Source organism: Equus przewalskii, chromosome 15 (genome assembly GCF_037783145.1).
Source record: "Equus przewalskii isolate Varuska chromosome 15, EquPr2, whole genome shotgun sequence".
Lineage (NCBI taxonomy): Eukaryota > Metazoa > Chordata > Mammalia > Perissodactyla > Equidae > Equus > Equus przewalskii.
Genome location: NC_091845.1, coordinates 71,182,334 through 71,200,506, shown reverse-complemented (window position 1 = coordinate 71,200,506; position 18,173 = coordinate 71,182,334). Strand labels below are relative to the sequence as shown.

The following is an 18,173-nucleotide window of genomic DNA, read 5'->3' as shown; positions in this document are numbered from 1 at the left end:
CTCCCGGAGGTTGGAGGAACTGAAGGAGGCAGCACCTCGGTGTGTCCTCCCTCACTCTGAGAACTGCAGAGTGGCCCTCAGCCCACCCCCGAGCTCCCCGTGTTGCTGGGGAGGGTGCAAATAAGGTTCACTGTGCTCTTCTTTTCTCTTTCTTCTCCCTCCCTCCTTGCCTGCCTCCCGGCCTCCCTCCTTTCCTTCCTTCCTTCTGAAGAACAGTTCCATTTAGACTGCTGACAGCTGCCATTTATGGATAAAAGCAGTTGTTCCCAACCGGGAGGTCACAGCCTGTGTCGCAGTTCAGCCCCATCTCCTGCTCCTGAATGGCTTTCTTCCCACTCCTGGGCTCCCTCAGCGTGTTAAATCATCTCAGAGACATGACATCCCAGTGGACATAAAACATGAGGTGACTTTTCTAGAGTTTTGCCTTCCCCGGGACATGTGTGGACAAAATCAGAGTTGGTTGGCAGCAGAGTCGGTGGTTAAATAACCCTATGGGATCACATTTCAGGACTTCTGCCCAGTGTCCCCGTAACCAGGATTCGATGCCTCAGATCATAGTTCTAATGCCTCGTTTGGAAAAGAGGCTCATGAACATGAAGGGCAAAGGAAACCACGTCTGGGCTGCACTTTGAGCCTTTCTCATTCATCCTGAGCTGCGCTTCCCTCCTTGTCCCTGTGGTTTACCCTTTGTGGTCAGATTACTTACATCTCTGAAGTTTGGCTGGGGCCTGGGGCCCCACCCTGAACCTTCACTTGGCATCTCTGCATCTGTTCAGCCTTTCTTAGCCCTTTGGCACAGGTGGTAAAAAGATTCCTCTTTATTGGATCTTTTGATCTTCACGGCCACTCAGATTTCCCTGCTTCCTTCCTCTCCGAACTTCCTCTTCGTGTTTGCTAGGATTGGAGAAAGAATGGAGCTGCGAGAATGAGCATTTAGAAATCTTAGAGCTTCCTGCCCACCACACCCTGAAAGAATGTTGTTCCCCAGCATTAGCTTTCTCTTCCAGCTTCCTTCTACAAGATGTGCCAAAGAGAAGAGTAGTTTTAACACACACTCGAAAACCTAGATGTTGACATGAGCACACACACACACACACACACACACACACAAACTTAGATATTTACATGGGTTTTGACCCTTTCAAAGTGGGCCCCTTGAATAAACAGATTTATTCCAATGACATTGCCAATGCTCATAATACTTAAAACAAAAATCTGCTTGTGAAATTCCCTTCAAAGCCTCAGAACATTATTTCAAATAACTTCAGAGTTTCAAATCTTTTCGAAATTAATTTTTCCTTAAATCAACTTTATTGAAGTAGAGTTGTCATATAATAAAGTGCGAAGATTTTACATGATTGATGAGTTTTGACAAATGCCTACATCTGTATAAATACCACCACGATCAAAATAGAAAATATTTCTACCACCCCAGGAAGTCTCTTCACACATAAAGGCAAACCTTTAACGTTTTAGTGTGGGTTTAGAAATACCCAAAAATGATTTAGAGTTGAGCCAAGTACATAAGTGGGGCAGTTAGACTGAGAAATGCTGGTCTGTGCCTTGCGAATTCCGTGGCTTGTAGATTGATTGAAGGCAGCACAGCAGGGGGAAGTCAACAATGACTGAGGACAGATCGTAGGAAGGAATCTGCAGCCTCCCGCAGGGTGACTCTGATGGACCTATATTCTGAGCAAGGCTTCATCAGTTAGAGTATTTAAAGACACATTCATTCACTTGACAATGACTGAGCCCAGATTCTGGACTGGGCATTGTTCCTGGCAACAGGGATGAGGTGCCCTGAAAACACACGGCATCCTTCCTTCACGAAGTCTACCTTCTGGTGGGGCAAGATGTCCATCAATGAAAAGTCAAATGCGTGATATAATTTTAGGAAGGAGTAAGTGCCATGAAAAAGAAAAAAAGTAGAGTGAGGAGATAGAAAATGATGGTGTGCTATTTTAAAGAAGATAATACAGCCCATGTAATATATCTTTATTTTCTTTTCCTTTTGTGAAGAAATCACAAGACACAGATTCTACCATAAGCTGCTTTCTAAAAGGAATGTAGTATCTTTCCCTCAAGTATGTTTTGCAGAATGCTAGTATCTGTTAGATTAAATTTTTTAAAATGTGTACGTGGGGGTGAGGGGGCGTCCCACGGTTAAAGAAGCATGGAGCAAGTTGGATAAAACAAAGTTAAGTAGGTCTTTGCTCAAGGTTTTCTCAGAGCCTTTAATGTGCTAATGAGAATGGTAAATATTCACGAGGGAGGATTAGAGTATGCAAAGTTTTCCAAATTTTTTTCTCCTGGGAATCCTTTCAACTTGGAACATCTCAAGCAGGTGGTGTTCTGCGTACACATTGTGGGAAATTCAGTTCTAGAATTCTCATGCCACAGGAGAATTGAAAGCAACAGAGGTTCAATGACCTGGGCAAGAGGAGGGAGTGGAGGAAGCCTCAATTTATTAACTATCCTCTGGTATGTGGAGCATTCACTGTGGGCCAGACAGGGCACCAGGTGCTTTAAACACATTCTCTTGTGCAAGCCTCGCAATACAAGATGAACAGATGTTATCCAGCTCCCATTTACCCCTGGGGAAACTGCTGTCAGAGAGGTCAGATACATGGTCAAAGGTTGCACCTTCCTTACAGAGCCAGGATTTGAACCTAGGCTTATTGGACTCCAATACCCAAACCATCAAGACCCATGACTCTATCTTGTCCAAATCATGGTGGAGGATGGGTTGCAACCCAACTAGCAAACCTTTCCCTTCTCTCTCCAATCCATCTACATATACTCTTAAACCCCACGTTCTCCTCGAGGGATGGATTTCTGTTTCACCTGCATTGTGTCGATTGTCTGTTGTTCCATCTCATGCCAACCATGGAGTAGGTACTTGGTAAGTTCAAGCTGCCTGGGTCATGGTCCCAGGGTCCCATCCACATAGGCTCAGTAGGTGGGGCCAGATGGCTGTGACCCTGAGTGGTCCTGGCCAGAAAGCTCTACTGGAATCATCCATCCACTTCTTTCTCTTTTCCTGGCATTTTTTCCCTGCCTTTCCCTCCCCTGAAGCCACGTATCTCATTCATCTCCATCTGTTGAATCCACTGGAACCTGGGGGCCCAGATATATGCCAGCACGTCTGCCAGAGTACCCTGAAGTCACCAGACCTGACAGGGCTGCAGTGGCCAACAGCTGGCGGTAAGGTTGGCTCTGTGAGGGGACGTGGGGTGTGGAAAGGTGCCAGCTGGCTCTAGGCGCAGTCTTCCTGCTAGTATCTGAGGGGAGAAAATGGGGGATTTTTGTATTTACTGGAAAGAGCAAAGGCATATCTTTCAGGAAAAGTTCTAAGAGCGATTTCTCTCCTGCTGCCCTCACCTTCCTCTCGTGTGACTGCTGGGGAATTTGGCAGAGACTAGTCACTCCTGTTAATTCATTACTCATTTGGTCAGAGGGAGACTGGTCTTTTCTGAGCTTTATGCTCAGAAACTCGGGTGTTCTGAAACTGAGCTTGCTCCCTCTCCACATGCACTTCTCCTCCTGGGCTCCCTGTCTGCACATACCGCCTTGCCCCTTCCTGCCCCTCAGACTGGAAATGCTGCCCCTTTTCTTCCACCTGGAATCAGTCAGGTCAACTCAACCTCTGTAGGAGCCCCTGATCGAGTCCCTCCCTGCATCTCTACTGCTCTGGCCTTTGGTCCAGCCCTCACTGTCTTTCTCCCAGGCTGTTATGAGAGCCCTCCCCCCTCCACTAGATGCTGCCCTTAATGCCAGCCATGGGCCAAGTTATCAAGATGCCTCCGAGCGGAAGTCAGCAAAAGGGTGCTGGGATTTTTAGAAAACCTTAAACTAAGGACATAACTGAGCCCCATGCTGGGCAAGAGGGCCACTGAAGGGCAAGGAAGAGTTAGCCAGACAAAGAAAGGGAAGAAGATTCTGTGCAGGTTGTCAGCAAAGACACAGACAATGAATGTGTACTGTGGGGAACTTGAGTGGTATGACCTTTATGAAGTTTGAAGGGTAAGGTGTATCAGCTGTCCAGTGCTGCATAACAAGCAACCCAGAATTTGGTGCTTAAAACAATGACAACATTTGGTTTGCTCACGAATCTGCCATCTGTATAAGGCTTGGTGGGGATAGCTCATTTCTACTCCATGTGGCATTGAAGGCTGGAACTGAATCTGCTGAAGGTTCACTCAGTAACCTGCCTGGTAGTTGATGCTGGTGGCAGGCTGAAACATTAGCTGCTGCTGTTGGCTGTAACACCGACATGTGGCCTCTCTATGAGCAGGGAAGACTGGGCTTCCTTACAATGTGATGCCTGGGTTCTAAGGGTCCCAGGAGAGAAAGAGCCAAGTGGATTCTCTAAGTCTCAGGACTAAGCCTCAGAGGTGACATAGCATCACTTCTGCGTCATTCTCTTCATTCAAAGAAAGTAACGAAGAGTGACCCATATTGAAGAGGAGAGAGCACAGACACCACCTCTTGATGAAGGAATGTCATGGTCACATTGTAAGAAGTGTATGTGGGATGGGACATATTGGTGTCACCATCTTTGTAAAATACAAGCAGCCACAGCAGGATATGAAGCCAAAGAGGCAAACAAGGTGTAGGACTGTAGCATCTTGGATACCACGCCAAGGGCATTGGTTTTTATCTTGTAGGAAGTGGGGACCCAGTGAGAGGTGTTAACTGGGGTGTAACCTGCTCATGTTCATGTTTCAGAAAGCTCTTTCTGGGATGGTAGGATGGAAGGTTTGAAAAGGGCAGACAGGAGACCTGTGAGAGGCTCTTGCAGTAACCCAGAGGAGAGAAGAAAGGGCCTGAGGCAAGGCATGACCTGGAGATGAAGGGCAGGGCAATGCGAGAGGCGCCAAGAGGAAATTGCAGGGCTTAGCAACGGCACCAGATGCCAGGAGTGAGGATCAGGGGCATTGAGGATTCCCAGTCTCTGGCTTGGGGAACTGAGTGGAGGTGTTGGGGGATGAAGGAAAAACAGGAGACGTTTGTTGGGGCGGCGATGAGCCCTGTTTGGGAAGTGATTAGTCTGAGGGGTCTGAGAGTGTCCAGGTGGACATGTCCAGCAGACAGTGGGATGGACTTGAGTATAAAGCTCTGGGAAAGTTCTGGATGAGGGACTGAGATGTAGGCACTACAGATGGGATTTCCAGTGAATCTGTGCAGAAAGTGCGCCATGTCCAGAGAAGGGACTACAGTCAGTATTCTGGGGGCGTTAGCCTTTAGGGGATGGTCAGAAGAGGACCCGTCAAGGCATCCAAGATCAAATTGCCTCCTTCCTGGATCTGACCTGGACCAGGGAATGAGGGCTTGAGCATACACTGATGCCCGGTGTCCGTGGAAAATGCTCCGACCTGGACAAATCCCCTCACTCTCCCCATCACCTTTACCAGCACCCTCACCCATCTTGTGTTGCTTTCCCGTGAGCCTGCTCCATGGCTCCTGTCTTCCTTCCAACTTATAGTGGAAACTCCTATAGATTAGGGGATGCCTGCATTTGGTTTTTCTTTTCCTGCTCTTCACATATCACCCTCTGCACGGAAATGGTCAGAGCCAGAACGTGTCCTCTAGTCTCATGGTAACGCCCGTTGCCCATCAGATTCTGCTGGAGGAGCTTTTCCAAGTAATGCTTTTGGGGTTTCACCTCTGTGGGTTTTGATTCAGCTTGGGCCTGGCCTCTCTATTTCAAAGACACCCCCCCACCACCAGGTGATTATGATCCAAAGCTGAGTTAAGAACCACTGGTTTAGCCCACTTACCTCACGGTTGGGGAAACCAAGGATCTAAGAGGGTGGGAACTGGCTGTGGTTGCTCCATTGTGTGACAGTCAAGCCCAGAACTGGTCCACTCCAGGCATCTCCAGTGCCTGGCACCTAAGGCCAGAGTGCCTACTATGTGCAGGGTGCTATATGAGGCCCTCAGGTTCCCCCCTCCGACCTCAGTTTCCCCATTTGTAGAAGAGAGTGGGACTAGAACATTTTCAAAAATACCTTTATCACAAACTGTTAAGAATTCCAGTGAATATGAAATGAAGCAGAGTGGAGCCTCCCCAGGGAGGCAGGGATAGACTGCTGCCTCTGTGTCCAGGTGGACAAGCGTCCTTCTGCCACTGGTGAGGAGTGAGGTGACCACATGGGCTCCAGGCAGATGGCAGTTTGGAGAGGTGTCTGATTTCGTGGGTGTGATGACCCCCTCGGATTTGGAGGTTGCCAGCAAGGATGCGTAGGCAGGCAGACAGTGCTGGCCCCGTCGAAAGCCCCAGGCTGGCCTCACGAAGGCTCTGCCCTGGCACGTAGGAGAGGGAACGTCAGCTCTGATCCCACAGCCTGGAGCGGGGCCCCTGCAGTGGGGGGTAGGCTCAGTTCTCCAAGGAAACGGAAATGAAGGTGGAGCCCCAGTCGCTCTCCTGAGATGCCAGCCCTTCAATTAAGGAAAGAGCTTTGGCAGACTATGAAACGTAATTGCACCCCACCCTTCCCTGGAGAAAAAGTGTGATCTCCAGAAGGGGCACCTTCCACGGGGGGCTCGGGGCTGTGGGACTCCTGGCTTTAAGGCTGCTCTCAGGCCAGTAGCTGAGAATGCAGGAGACCCAGAGCTCAGCCTGGAGCCAACTCCACATGCTGCCAGTGGTTAAGTTCCTGTGCTCTGCTGCGGCGGCCCAGGGTTTCAACGGTCAGAATCCTGGGCACGGACATGGCACCGCTCATTAAGCCATGCTGAGGTGGCATCCCACATGCCACAACTGGAAGGACCCACAACTATGTATCAGGAGCCTTTGGGGAGAAAAAGGAAAAAATAAAATCTTTTAAAAAAAAGAATAGTGGAGCAATGTGACCTAGGGCTTGTTCATGCCCCTGGGAGTGACCTGAATTGGCTGCAGAGTGGCCTTCAGCCCTCATAGGACACAGGAGGAAGAGCAGAGCAGCAGCCCTCAGGCACGGTAGTGCTGTCAGAGAACAATTCGAGGTTCTGAATGCCTTGGGCATATGGCTGATAAGTCAGGCCTTTCCCTTGTGACCAGTGGGTGGGGGGATGGGGGCAGGTGCTTCTGCAACCCTGTGGTTTTACTGGGCCATTTATGATCACAGTGGAATGATGGGAATGGCTAACTGCATTGAGTAAGTCTGCGGGTAAAACACAGGTGTAACCATGATGGGATTTGACCCTCAGGACCGCCTGGTGAAGTATGTGCCCAAGTACCAGGGGAGGAAACAGGCCAGGCTGCTGGGCCTCCGTGCCCCACAAGCCCCAGAATGGAAGGCCGAGGTGGGCGGCCGGGGCTCCCTGTGCGGAGACCTCACAGGCCATGGTCTCTTCCGCCAGGTGTTCGTGCTCTGCCATGGCCTCCTGCAGCTCTGCCAGCTCCTGTACAGCGCCTACTTCAAGAGCAGCCTCACCACCATCGAGAAGCGCTTTGGCCTCTCCAGTTCTTCTTCGGGGCTCATTTCCAGCTTGAATGAGGTAAGCGGGAGGTTCTGGATCATCAGACCCCACTTGTACACCACCCTGACCATGGGGTCCAGGAGGGGCTCCAGGAGGAACGGAGGAACAGGGAGCTGGGACGCACCCCTGGGGAATGGAGACAGCCCAGTGCAGTGGGCGTGGTGGAGTGGCTGTGTTTCCTGAGGCCTCCCTGCACCAGGCACTGAGCTGAGAGCCTCTGACGGCAGCTCTGCAGGCAGGGGCTCTGGCCCTCCCTCCTGACAGATGTGGGCACTGGGGCTCAGCAAGCACAGCGGCTTGCCCCAGGTGTGCAGGGCTGTCTGCCTCCAAACTCTGTGCCTCTAACTCAGTTCTGTGACCACCTGTGTGTTGATGTGGCCTCTGCTTGTCCCCAGTGCAGAGGGAGATGAGTCCTAGGTATGCAGGTGGGGAAACAGCCGCAGGCCTGGCAGGTTCTGTCTTGTGAGGGTCACAGGAACCAGAGCTGCCCGATGGCCTTGATTCCCAGTCAGACAAGATCAGATCTCTACGACCTCCCAGCAACATGGATTTCATGCAGTCCCTCAGTGACTGCACATCAAAGTTAGCGGAAGATAGGGTAGGCCAGGAGGTCGGGGGTGGGAGGTCAGAGAGCATGGTCAGCTAGGAATCACTGGAAACCAGGGAGAAGGAGGCAGAGGAGGCAAGAGAGCCCCTCTCTCCATTGTGGCTGCAACAGCGGTGGCTCCAGGTGAGAAGACGGGGCTCCCAGGCCTGGCTTCTCTCTCGTCTTTCTGCAAGCCCCACTGTTCCAGGGTGGAGGCAGTGGCCTCGCCCTCCTGGGAGCCCAGCTGCTCCTCTGGAGCATAATTAGGTCTTCCCTCGACTTACTGAAATTCAGGTAGATGTAGTAATTTCGAGACTGGGGCTCTCTGGGGGCAGCTTCTAAGATGGAGGCCTAAAAGAAGGTGGGGTGTCTCCTAACACCCGCAACAACCACCACCATTCAGTCTCCCCATCCCCCAACCTGCTCCCAGCTGGAAACACTCCTTTGCCCCTCACCGCTTCTCCACCCAATGGCCCACACAGGGCCCCCAGGATGCCCTCCCTGGGCCCCATCCCCTCTGTAGCCCTAGGAGGAGGGCTCTCTGCATAGTCACGTTTTCCAGACAGGAAACTCGCATCAGAAAGCCCAGGGCCCCCATCCCAGGGCCACACGCTTGTACACAGTGCAGCCAGGATCTGAGCCCAGACAGCCCAGGCCTGTCTGCCACACTGAGGCCTCCCCGGGGTCCCCAACCCCCTCTTCTACTGCCCGTCCACAGCCCTGTTCTGTCCAAATCCTTGTCCTCCAAACATCGCTGGAATCTCTGTCGGTGCCCCTCTCTGCACGCACTCCCCCTCCGTGGGCCATTCCCGCACACCTGCGACATGCACGAACTTGCACTCATACAGTCATCCCTGCTGATGGGCCTCAGACCCTCCTCTGAACTCCCAGGCCGAGTGTATGCCTTCACTGCTTCCTGTGTGTCTGTGTCTGTGTGTGTGTGTACATATGTGTATCTCTAATTGATTGTGCACCTGTGTCTTGAATTTCCTGGTGAGGCCCCATGACTGGGTCTACCTCTCCATGTAGATTTTGCTCTCCTACAGGACAGGGACCTGGCACCCCTCACACAGAATGCACCCTTCTAACTGTTGGCCTGTGACGTTGACAATGTCCTGGCACATCTTGTCCTCACTCATAAAGGACACAAGGAAAACAAATCTCTGACGTTCATGTCAACACAGTCCTATCCTGAGTCTGTCAGCTATTGCTAACCAACCACGGTCCTATTCTCTGCTGAGTCCTTCTCAGGCTCTCAGCCTTCTCAACACAGTGTTCCAGGCGCCTCTACTAATCAATATCAGAGCTGGCATGTGAGTAAACCTCTGTCCCCCCGCAGCCTGGGGATAGCCGAATCAACGATCTTCCATGGCTAAATTTTCATTCATATTTTTCCTATGCTTAGAACAAAAATGTGGGCCCAGGGGCAGGGAGTAGCCAGCTGGGACATGTGGTGGAGTCTAAGACACGAGGTTGATTTTTTTATAGTTCAATAAAAAATGAAAATAATTCACCCATTAAATCTTTTCTTTCCCAAACTCAGATGATCTTTTCAACATCTGGTTTTAGGCCATCCCTATGGGTATGGTTTGAGGCAAATACTGTAAGTTCATTCCTTGGACCTAACAGCACTGTGTGTGTCTGTGTGTGACTGTGTGTGTGTCTGTGTGTGCATGTATCTGTGTCTATGTGTGTCTGAGAATTTGTGTATGTCTGTGTGTATGACTATGTGTGTATATCTGTGATCTGTGTCTGTGTGTGTGTGAGACTGTGTGTTTGTATCTGTGTGTGTGTCTGTGTGTATCTGTGTGTGTGTCTGTGTGTATTTGTGTGTGTGTCCGTGTGTGTATTTGTGTGTGTCTGTGTATATTTGTGTGTATGAGTCTGTATCTGTGTGCATATCTGTGAGTGTGTCTGTATGTGTATTTGTGTGTGTCTGTGTGTGTATCTGTGTGTGTCTGTGTGTGTTTTGGGAGGCGGGTTGGATGGATGAGCATGTGGAGAAGGTAGGACAGGAACTCAGCCAAAGGGCTTTCTACACTCCTGTTGCCTCTGAGCCAGGCATTTAGAAGCAGACCAAGTAGTAGAGTAGAGGTCTTACTGGGAAAGCAGAAGGCAGCCAAATCAGAGGGGACCTTCACGGTCAAGCTCCGGCTCCCAGCTTTTGTGGTAGGCAGTAAGGAGCGGGCATGGCTTCTTGAGCAGAGCCGAGGCGGAATGAACAGTCTCGTGAAGACAAACTCTCTGATGGAGGTGGCTGGCAGACACTAGAGGTGGGGCACAGTGCATCTAGAAGTCGACTGGCTGGCAGGCTCTGCCACTAAGCCAGGCTTGAGAGCCTAGGGGAGAAGAGGACCCCAGGGATACTGCAAAGGAAGAAAAGGCAAGATTGCAGCTGCTCGAGGGCAAGATTGAAGGCACCACAGACCAGGGAGAGGCTGCCTGTCGGAAGCCTGACGAGCGTGAGAAGAGAACCAGGCCTGGTGGAGGGGAGAGTGAGGCCATCCAGGTGGGTAGAGTGTGCAGCCAGCCTCCAGGGGGCGCGAGCCTTCAGGCTGCAGCCCAGTCTCGAAGTTTTCTGGGAGCCCAGCAGGTCGGGTGAAGGGGAGGCCAGGGCTGGTGTAAAAGGACAGCAGCAGGAGGAGCTTGGCTGACAGGAGAAGACGTCAGGCATCTTCCCTGTGAAGCAGCAGCTTCTCTTGCCAGCTACTAAAGGCCAGGGCGGAGCAGACCAAGTCAATAGGAACCCTAGAGGCTCCCCCGCTTAATGCCTCCCACCAGTTTGCCTGGGGCCCCTTTGGTTTGAGACACTGATGGGCAGGGATGTTCTTAACAACCGTAGATGTCAATACGGGAAGTCCACGGAGCTGTTCTAAGGCCTTCTTCAGGGCTGAGGAGCGGAGGTCCGCATGCAGAGGCCTTCCTCTCCTCGGCTAGAACAGCTTCATTTTTATTATTTATTTTAGGGAAAAATTGTCTTTTCAAAGAGACACCACTGCTGAAGAAAAGTTTGGAAAGCGAGGTCTTCGGCCAGCATCAGCCATAACAGCTGTGGCCGTCCAGCCTCCCTCCGAGAAACGAGCCCAGGCCCCGGACAGTGAGCGCTGGAAGGGCCCCTCCAGACGGCAGCCGGGCAGCCCCGGTCCCTCCTCCCTGAGTCCCACTTTGGCGCCCTTCCCCATCCCTCCGCTAGACCATTTAAAGTCAGCCTCCATCAGCTCAGCAGATGTGGTCCGACATTTACAACCATTTCATGAAAAATGATGGAGAAACAAAAAGGAAATAAAATCAAAGAAGCATAAATAAAGTTTTGTTTCCAGGTACGGGTTTCAGAATGTCCTAGAACTACGTCTGACCAGGGACTGGAGTGGCTCCCTGGATCAGGCGAGGCCGCCTCCTCACATACCTTCACATCCCCTTTCTCTGTGTGTCATAAACCATCTTACTCTTGGCCACGCAGGAGGGGTCTCCTGGGCGATTGTGTCTTCTTGAAAAAGCCGACCATTGACTCATTCATTTATTCATTTATTCAACAGATATTTAATGAGCACCGACTATGTGTCAGACACTGTTCTAGGTGCCAAGGAGACAGGAATGAACAGACAGACAAAATCTCTGCTCATATATCATTCTAATGTTAAATATGACATTTATTTGTAGAAATAAATAAAACACGGTAAATCAGATTATGATAAGTGATATGAAGAAAAATAAAGTTTTGGAGGGGAGTGGTGGTTATATTTTAAATAACTTTTTATTCTTTAAATTATATTTAAATTATCAATATATTTAAATATAATTAAAATAATAAAATATATTTAAATATGATTTAAATTTTAAGATATATTTAAGTATACTGAAACATTGTCATTAATTATTGTAAATATGTTATATTTAAACGACTCTTTTTTATGGAGAGAGAATTGACATTTAACGTATTCATTTCAGGTGCACAACATGATGATTCAACATTTGTATATATTGTGAAATGATCACCAAGATAAGTCTGGTTAACATCCACCACCCTACATAGTTAAAAATTTTTTTCTTGTGATCAGAACTTTTGAGATCTACTCTCTTAGCAACTTTTAACTATACAATACAGTATTGTTAACTATAGTCACCATGCTGTTACTTTACATCCTCAGGACTTATTTATCTTATTTTACTGGAAGTTTGTACCACTTGACCCCCTTCACCCACGTCACCCGCCCCCATCCCCCTCTTTTTCAGAAAAGGCCTTAATGAGAATGTTCAATCTGAGCAGAGATCTAAAGTAGGTTCGATGAGAAGGGAACCCTGTGGACACATAAGACAGAAGGAGCAGCAAGTCCACAGGCCCTGAGGTGGGCACACACACCTGCCATGTTCAGAGAACAGCTGGAGGCGGAGTGGCTAGAATAGAAGGAGGGAATGGGGAGAGGTAGGAGAGCAGATCAGAGCCGGAACAGAGAAGGGGGCAGGCTCCGTGGGGCCCTGGAGGCTCAGAGACAGACTTTGCCTTTTACTATTGTGGGTCTGAGCAGAGGGAACATGGTCTGACATTTCGACAGGACCCCTCTGGCTGCTGGGGAGAGAACAGACTGCAGCGAGGCAAGAGTGGAGGCAGGGAGCCAGGTAGGAGGCTACTGCAATAATTCAGAGAGGATAAGATGGAGGCTTAGATGAGATGGCAATGATGGAGGTGGTGAGAAGTGGTCAGCTTCTGGGTGGCCATTGAAGGTCCAGCCAATGGGATTTGCTGATGTTTGGGTGTGGGTATGAAAGAGCAGCCTAAGATGATGCTCAGATGTTTTACTTGAGCCACTGGTAGGATGGAAGTGCCATTTACTGAGATGAGGAGCACTGGGGAGGGGGAATCAGGTTTTCAGGGGGAAGATGAGTGAGATTTGGGGTGTACTAAGCCTATGGGAATTAGAAGCACATAGAGAACATGTAAGGCCATAGGACTGGATGAGCTCACCAAGACTAGAGCAGAGGTGCAGGGACTGAGCTCTGAGAGCTGAGAGTTGAACCAGCCAAGGAGACAGAGAAAGAACAGCCAGGGGAAGGAACTAAGAGAAGGTGGTATCATGGAAACTCAGTGAAGGAAGTGTTTCAGGAAGAAAGAAGTGGTCAACTGAATCAATGGTGCTGAGAGATCAAGTAAGAAGAGAACGGAGAACTGACCAGTGGATTTGGCAATGAGAAGATCATTGGTGGTCTTTGTAAGAGCCACGTAACAAGACTTTGGCATCTATGTCCTGAGGCAGAGGCACCTGCTTTTCCAGCCAGAAGGAGACATGTGGTGTAGACAGGGCAGGGGCTGTGGGTACTGATATTCAGGGTTCCTCTATTCCAGGTGAACTTAGTCCCTCTTCTGGGGCAGAAGGACACCTCTTCGGATGGAGTCGTGGTTCAAAGATCTGCCAGCACACCCTTTTACCATTTAAGACTCTGCTCCCCAAGCTGGGACCTCAGTTCCCTTCCCTGGCTCTGGGTGGGGCTCTGAGAGCACACCTTCCAGAGAGTGCCAGGAACATGGAGTTACTGATGTTTCCAGCGGGAAGGGACTCAGCGTACTTTAGTCCTTGTCCCTCCTCGACACAAGTGGAAACCAGCCCAAGGAGGGACGGGGGCAGGTTAGAGACAACTGCTGGCACAGAAACCCACTTCTGCAAGAGGCAGTAGACCAGTCAGGTTAAGACTGGCTGCTATCCCTGTTCAAGCCAGCTCCCAGCCTCAGGGACATGGGCAATCACCTAATATTCTGAGCCAAAATTTTGTCGTCTGAAAATGAGAGTTGTTGCCTGATGAAACGAGATAGCACGTGTTGCTGGGCAGTTATTCCGACCTCCAAGAGGAGTCCTTGGGAAGTTTAATTAGGGAATATGTGCTGTGCCCAGGAGCAGGCCAGAAGTGGAGTCTTTGTTGGATTTTGTCCCAAAAGGTTTGGTTCTAAGATGGTTGCAATTTAGGCTATGGGTTTTTCGTGGTCTCCAGATACTTCCCTTGGTCTGGTCTAGAAGGCTGAGGCTGGGCAGGGTTTCTGACAAGAGGAAAGCTGAAACTGGGTGTGCTCGGCCCACTGCAAGTCTCCCTGGGTGGGGCTGACACTGCAGCTCTGCTGGGCCCCAGCTACCCTGGACAGCTTCCTGCCTCTCTGCTTTTCCTGGACAAGGTACGGGGCAGGTCTCCTCTGTGGGTGGGTGAGGATGGAGTCTCTAGTCTCACTCAGCCCCTCTGCCCTCTTCGCAGATCAGCAACGCCATCCTCATCATCTTCGTCAGCTACTTTGGCAGCCGGGTGCACCGTCCGCGGCTGATTGGCATTGGGGGTCTCCTCCTAGCTTTGGGTGCCTTTGTCCTCACCCTCCCGCACTTCCTCTCAGAGCCCTACCAGTACACCTTGACCACCGTCGGTAAGTGGCCTCGACCCCCCTCCCAGGGGATAAGGGATGATTGGGCATCTCACAAACTTGGTGGGGATGCTTCTGGGGCCATGGATTCGACTCTGGGCTATGCCGTCCTCTCCCACCAGAAAGTTCCCTTGGCTTTTAGTGTTTTGTTTCTCCTCAAAGCACATCTGAAAGTCAGAAACTACAGAGTTATGTGTAGCTATGGAGCAGCCATCCCTGCTCCAGCTTGCTGAGGACGGAGCATGCAGCTAGTGGCTCACCTCCCGTGTGATTCTCTGTGATTGCTTGTGCTTCATGCCAGGAAGTGGGGACATTTGTGAGCAGTGCCTGTGATGGGCTTGGCGGGAGGAGGGTCACAGCACTGACCGTGATGAGCTCTGTGGACTTCTCCACATCTAATCATGTGTTTAACGCTTCCTGCCATTTGCACATTTGTCCATCATTCTTTAGGTTATGGTGCACTTATGCTATGATCCCATTTGGTCCCCTGGACACCTGTGAAGGGGAGATAAAATGTCTAAGATGAGAACGTGCCACTCAAAGATGTCTAGTAACTCTCCCGAGGACACCAGTCAGTTCGGGAGAGACAGACCCAGGCCTCCCCATTCTTAGACAAGTGGCCTTTCTGTGACATGGAGCCTCTGGTTCTTGGTGATGTGCCCTATGGCAGAGAGAGATGGGTGAGAATTTTACGTAATTTATGAACACGGAATTCAATAGCACAGAATTGCCCAGTAAGAGTTCCCTTTTCTCTAAAAATTATTTTATTTTTAATGCAAATAAATTCAAAATATAGGGCCAGCCCGGTGGTGCAGCAGTTAAGTGTACACGTTCCACTTCGGTGGCCCAGGGTTCACCAGTTCGGATCCTGGGTGCAGATGTGGCACGCTTGGCAAGCCATGCTGTGGAAGGCGTCCCACATATAAAGTAGAGGAAGATGGGCATGGATGTTAGCTCAGGGCCAGTCTTCCTCAGCAAAAAGAGGAGAATTGGCAGCAGTTAGCTCAGGGCTAATCTTCCTCAATAAAAAAAAATATTCAAAATATAACAAAGAAAATAATATAACAGATACCTATATACTGACTAAAAAGAATTGTTAGTTTTCCTTCAGATACCCCATTTTTTCTTTTCTTTTTGCTTTTAACAGCTTTATTGGGACATAATTCACATACCATAGCATTCACCCATTTAGAATGTACAATTTAATGGTTTTGATATATTATTTTTTAATTGTGGTAAATATACATAAAAAATTTGCCGTTTTAATCAATTTAAGTATACAATCAGTGGCATTAATTATATTCACAATGTTGTGCAACTGTCACCACTATGTCTAAAATTTTTTCGTCAACCTCAAGCAAAAACTCTGTATCCATTAATTCTCCATTTGGCCCTCCCCTCAGCCCCTGGCTCCCTCTAATCTACTTTCTGTCTCTACGAATTTGCCCATTCTACATATTTCATACAAGTGGAACCATACAATATTTGTTCTTTTGTATCTCGTTTATTTCACTTAGCATCATCTTTTCAAAGTTCATCCATGTTGCAGCTTGTGTCGGAACTTCATTCTTTTGTTGCTGAATAATATACCATTGCATGGCTATACCATGTTCTATTTATCCATTCACTTGTTGATGAACACTTGGGTTGTCAGACACCTCGTTTTTTAAAAGAAATAAAACATTAACTCTCTCTCGGCTCCTCACTTCTTCCCCAGAAGAAGCTACTCTCCTGGAGTTGGTGTGCTTAAGCTTGTTGCTTATCTATGTTTTTCCCCCTTTTAGCGTCTTGTCCTGTTTCTTTAGTCGTATTTTTTAATTCCTACTAGTTTGAAAGTTATACATTGCCAGCTATCCTTCCACTGAAACATTTTAAAAAATTATTAGAGAGTAAAATTGACTTTTTGTGGGGGGTGATTACAGTTCTGTAAGCTTGAACACATTTATATATTTGTGTAACCACCACAATCGGGATTCCAAACAGTGCCATGACTGCGAAAACTCCATCATGCTATTCCTTTAGAGTCACGCTCTCCCCAGCCATGGCAACCACTGGTCTGTTTTCCATCACTCTAGTTTTGTGGTTTTGAGAATATCACATCAGTGGAAACATACAGTATGTCGCGTCTTGAGACTGGATTCTTTCCTGCAGCGTACCTTTGAAATTCATTCAAGTTGTTGCATGTATCAGAAGTTCCTCCCTTTCTATCGCTGAGTAGCATTCCAGCACATGGATGTACCACAGTTGATCCATTCGCCCATGGAAAGCCATTTGAATTGTTTCCAGTTTGTAGCTATTATGAATAGAGCTGCTGTAAATATTTGTGCACATGTTTCTGTATAAATATAAATTAATGATGTTGAACATCGTTTCATGTGCTTGTCATCCACGTATTCTCTTTGAGGAAGCATCTGTTCAAGCCTTCTGCTCATTTTTTAATTGGATTATTTGTTTTCTTACTGTTTAATTTAACAGTTCTTTATTAACTCTGGATATAAGTTGTTTATTGGATATAAGATTTGCAAATATTTTCTCCCAGTCTTTAGCTTATCTTTTACATTCTGCTATGTGTCATTTGCAAAGCAAAAGTTTTTAATTTTGATGAAATCCAATTATCCTTTTTTTCTTTTATGAATCATGCTTTTGGTGCACATTGAAGAATTCTTTCCCAATCCCAGGATAGGAAGATTTTGTTCTACATGATTTGCTAAAAGTTTTATATTTACATTTAGATCTATGATCCATTTTAAGTTAGTTTTTTTATAAGGTTATTTTTCCTCTTTTTGCATATGGATGTTAAGTTGTTTTAGCATCATTTGTCAGAAAGACTGGTTTTTTCCATTAAATTATTTTGGCACCATTATCAAAAATCAGTAGGCCATATTTATGTTGGTCTATCTAGACTTTCTATTCTGTTCCATTAGTCTATGTGTCTATTCCTTTGCCACTGTCACTATCTTGATTACTGCAGCTTTATCATTAAATCTTAAAATTGGGTCCTGTGAATCCTCCAACTTTATTCTTCTCCTTCAAAATTGTTTTACCTATTTTTATTCATTTGCCTTTCCATATAAATTTTATAATGAGCTTGTCTGTAACCGAAAAAGAATCCTCTGGGGGCTGGCCCCATGGCCAAATGGTTGAAGTTCATTGCACTCTGCTTTGGCAGCCCGGGTTCATAGGTTTGGATCCCAGATGTGGACCTACTCCACTCATCAGCCATGCTGTGGAGGCATCCCACATCCAAAAAATAGAAAAAGATTGGCACAGATGTTAGCTCAGGGCTAATCTTCCTCAAGCAAAAAAAGAGGAAGATTGGCAACAGATGTTAGCTCAGGGGGTGAATCTTCCTCACCAAAAAAAAAAAAAAAAATCCTCTGGCATTTTGATTAGAATTGCATTGAATTCATAGATCAATTTTGGGATAATTGACTTGTTTATTATGTTGAGTCTCCCAATCCATGAGCACAGGATGCCTCACCATACCCTTACATTTTAACCTTGATCTATGATTTAACAAACTGTAAAGCTGATGAATGCCTCTGTTCTCCAACAGAACGAAATAAGGATCCTAGGATGTCTTAATGCCCACCATCCTCTCCCATCTTTCATGTTATTGTTGACCAGTGTTTTAGTTCCGCTTGTCTTTAATCTCCCCCCAGTGGTCATTATTTTCATAGTTGTTGTTATTATGAATAAGTCAGTGCTTATTTATCTTTACCCACA

The 18,173-nt window shown here is 48.0% G+C and overlaps 1 protein-coding gene across 1 annotated transcript in view; it reads left to right on the top strand.

The window, feature by feature from the left end:
* SLCO2A1 (solute carrier organic anion transporter family member 2A1) overlaps positions 1–18,173 on the top strand; it is an 83,019-nt gene that overhangs the window by 29,168 nt on the left and 35,678 nt on the right. Inside the window, exons 2-3 of the mRNA XM_008512913.2 lie at positions 7,345–7,482; positions 14,288–14,450. Coding sequence (XP_008511135.1) covers positions 7,345–7,482; positions 14,288–14,450 — 301 coding nt within the window. The remainder of the gene's footprint in view (positions 1–7,344; positions 7,483–14,287; positions 14,451–18,173) is intronic.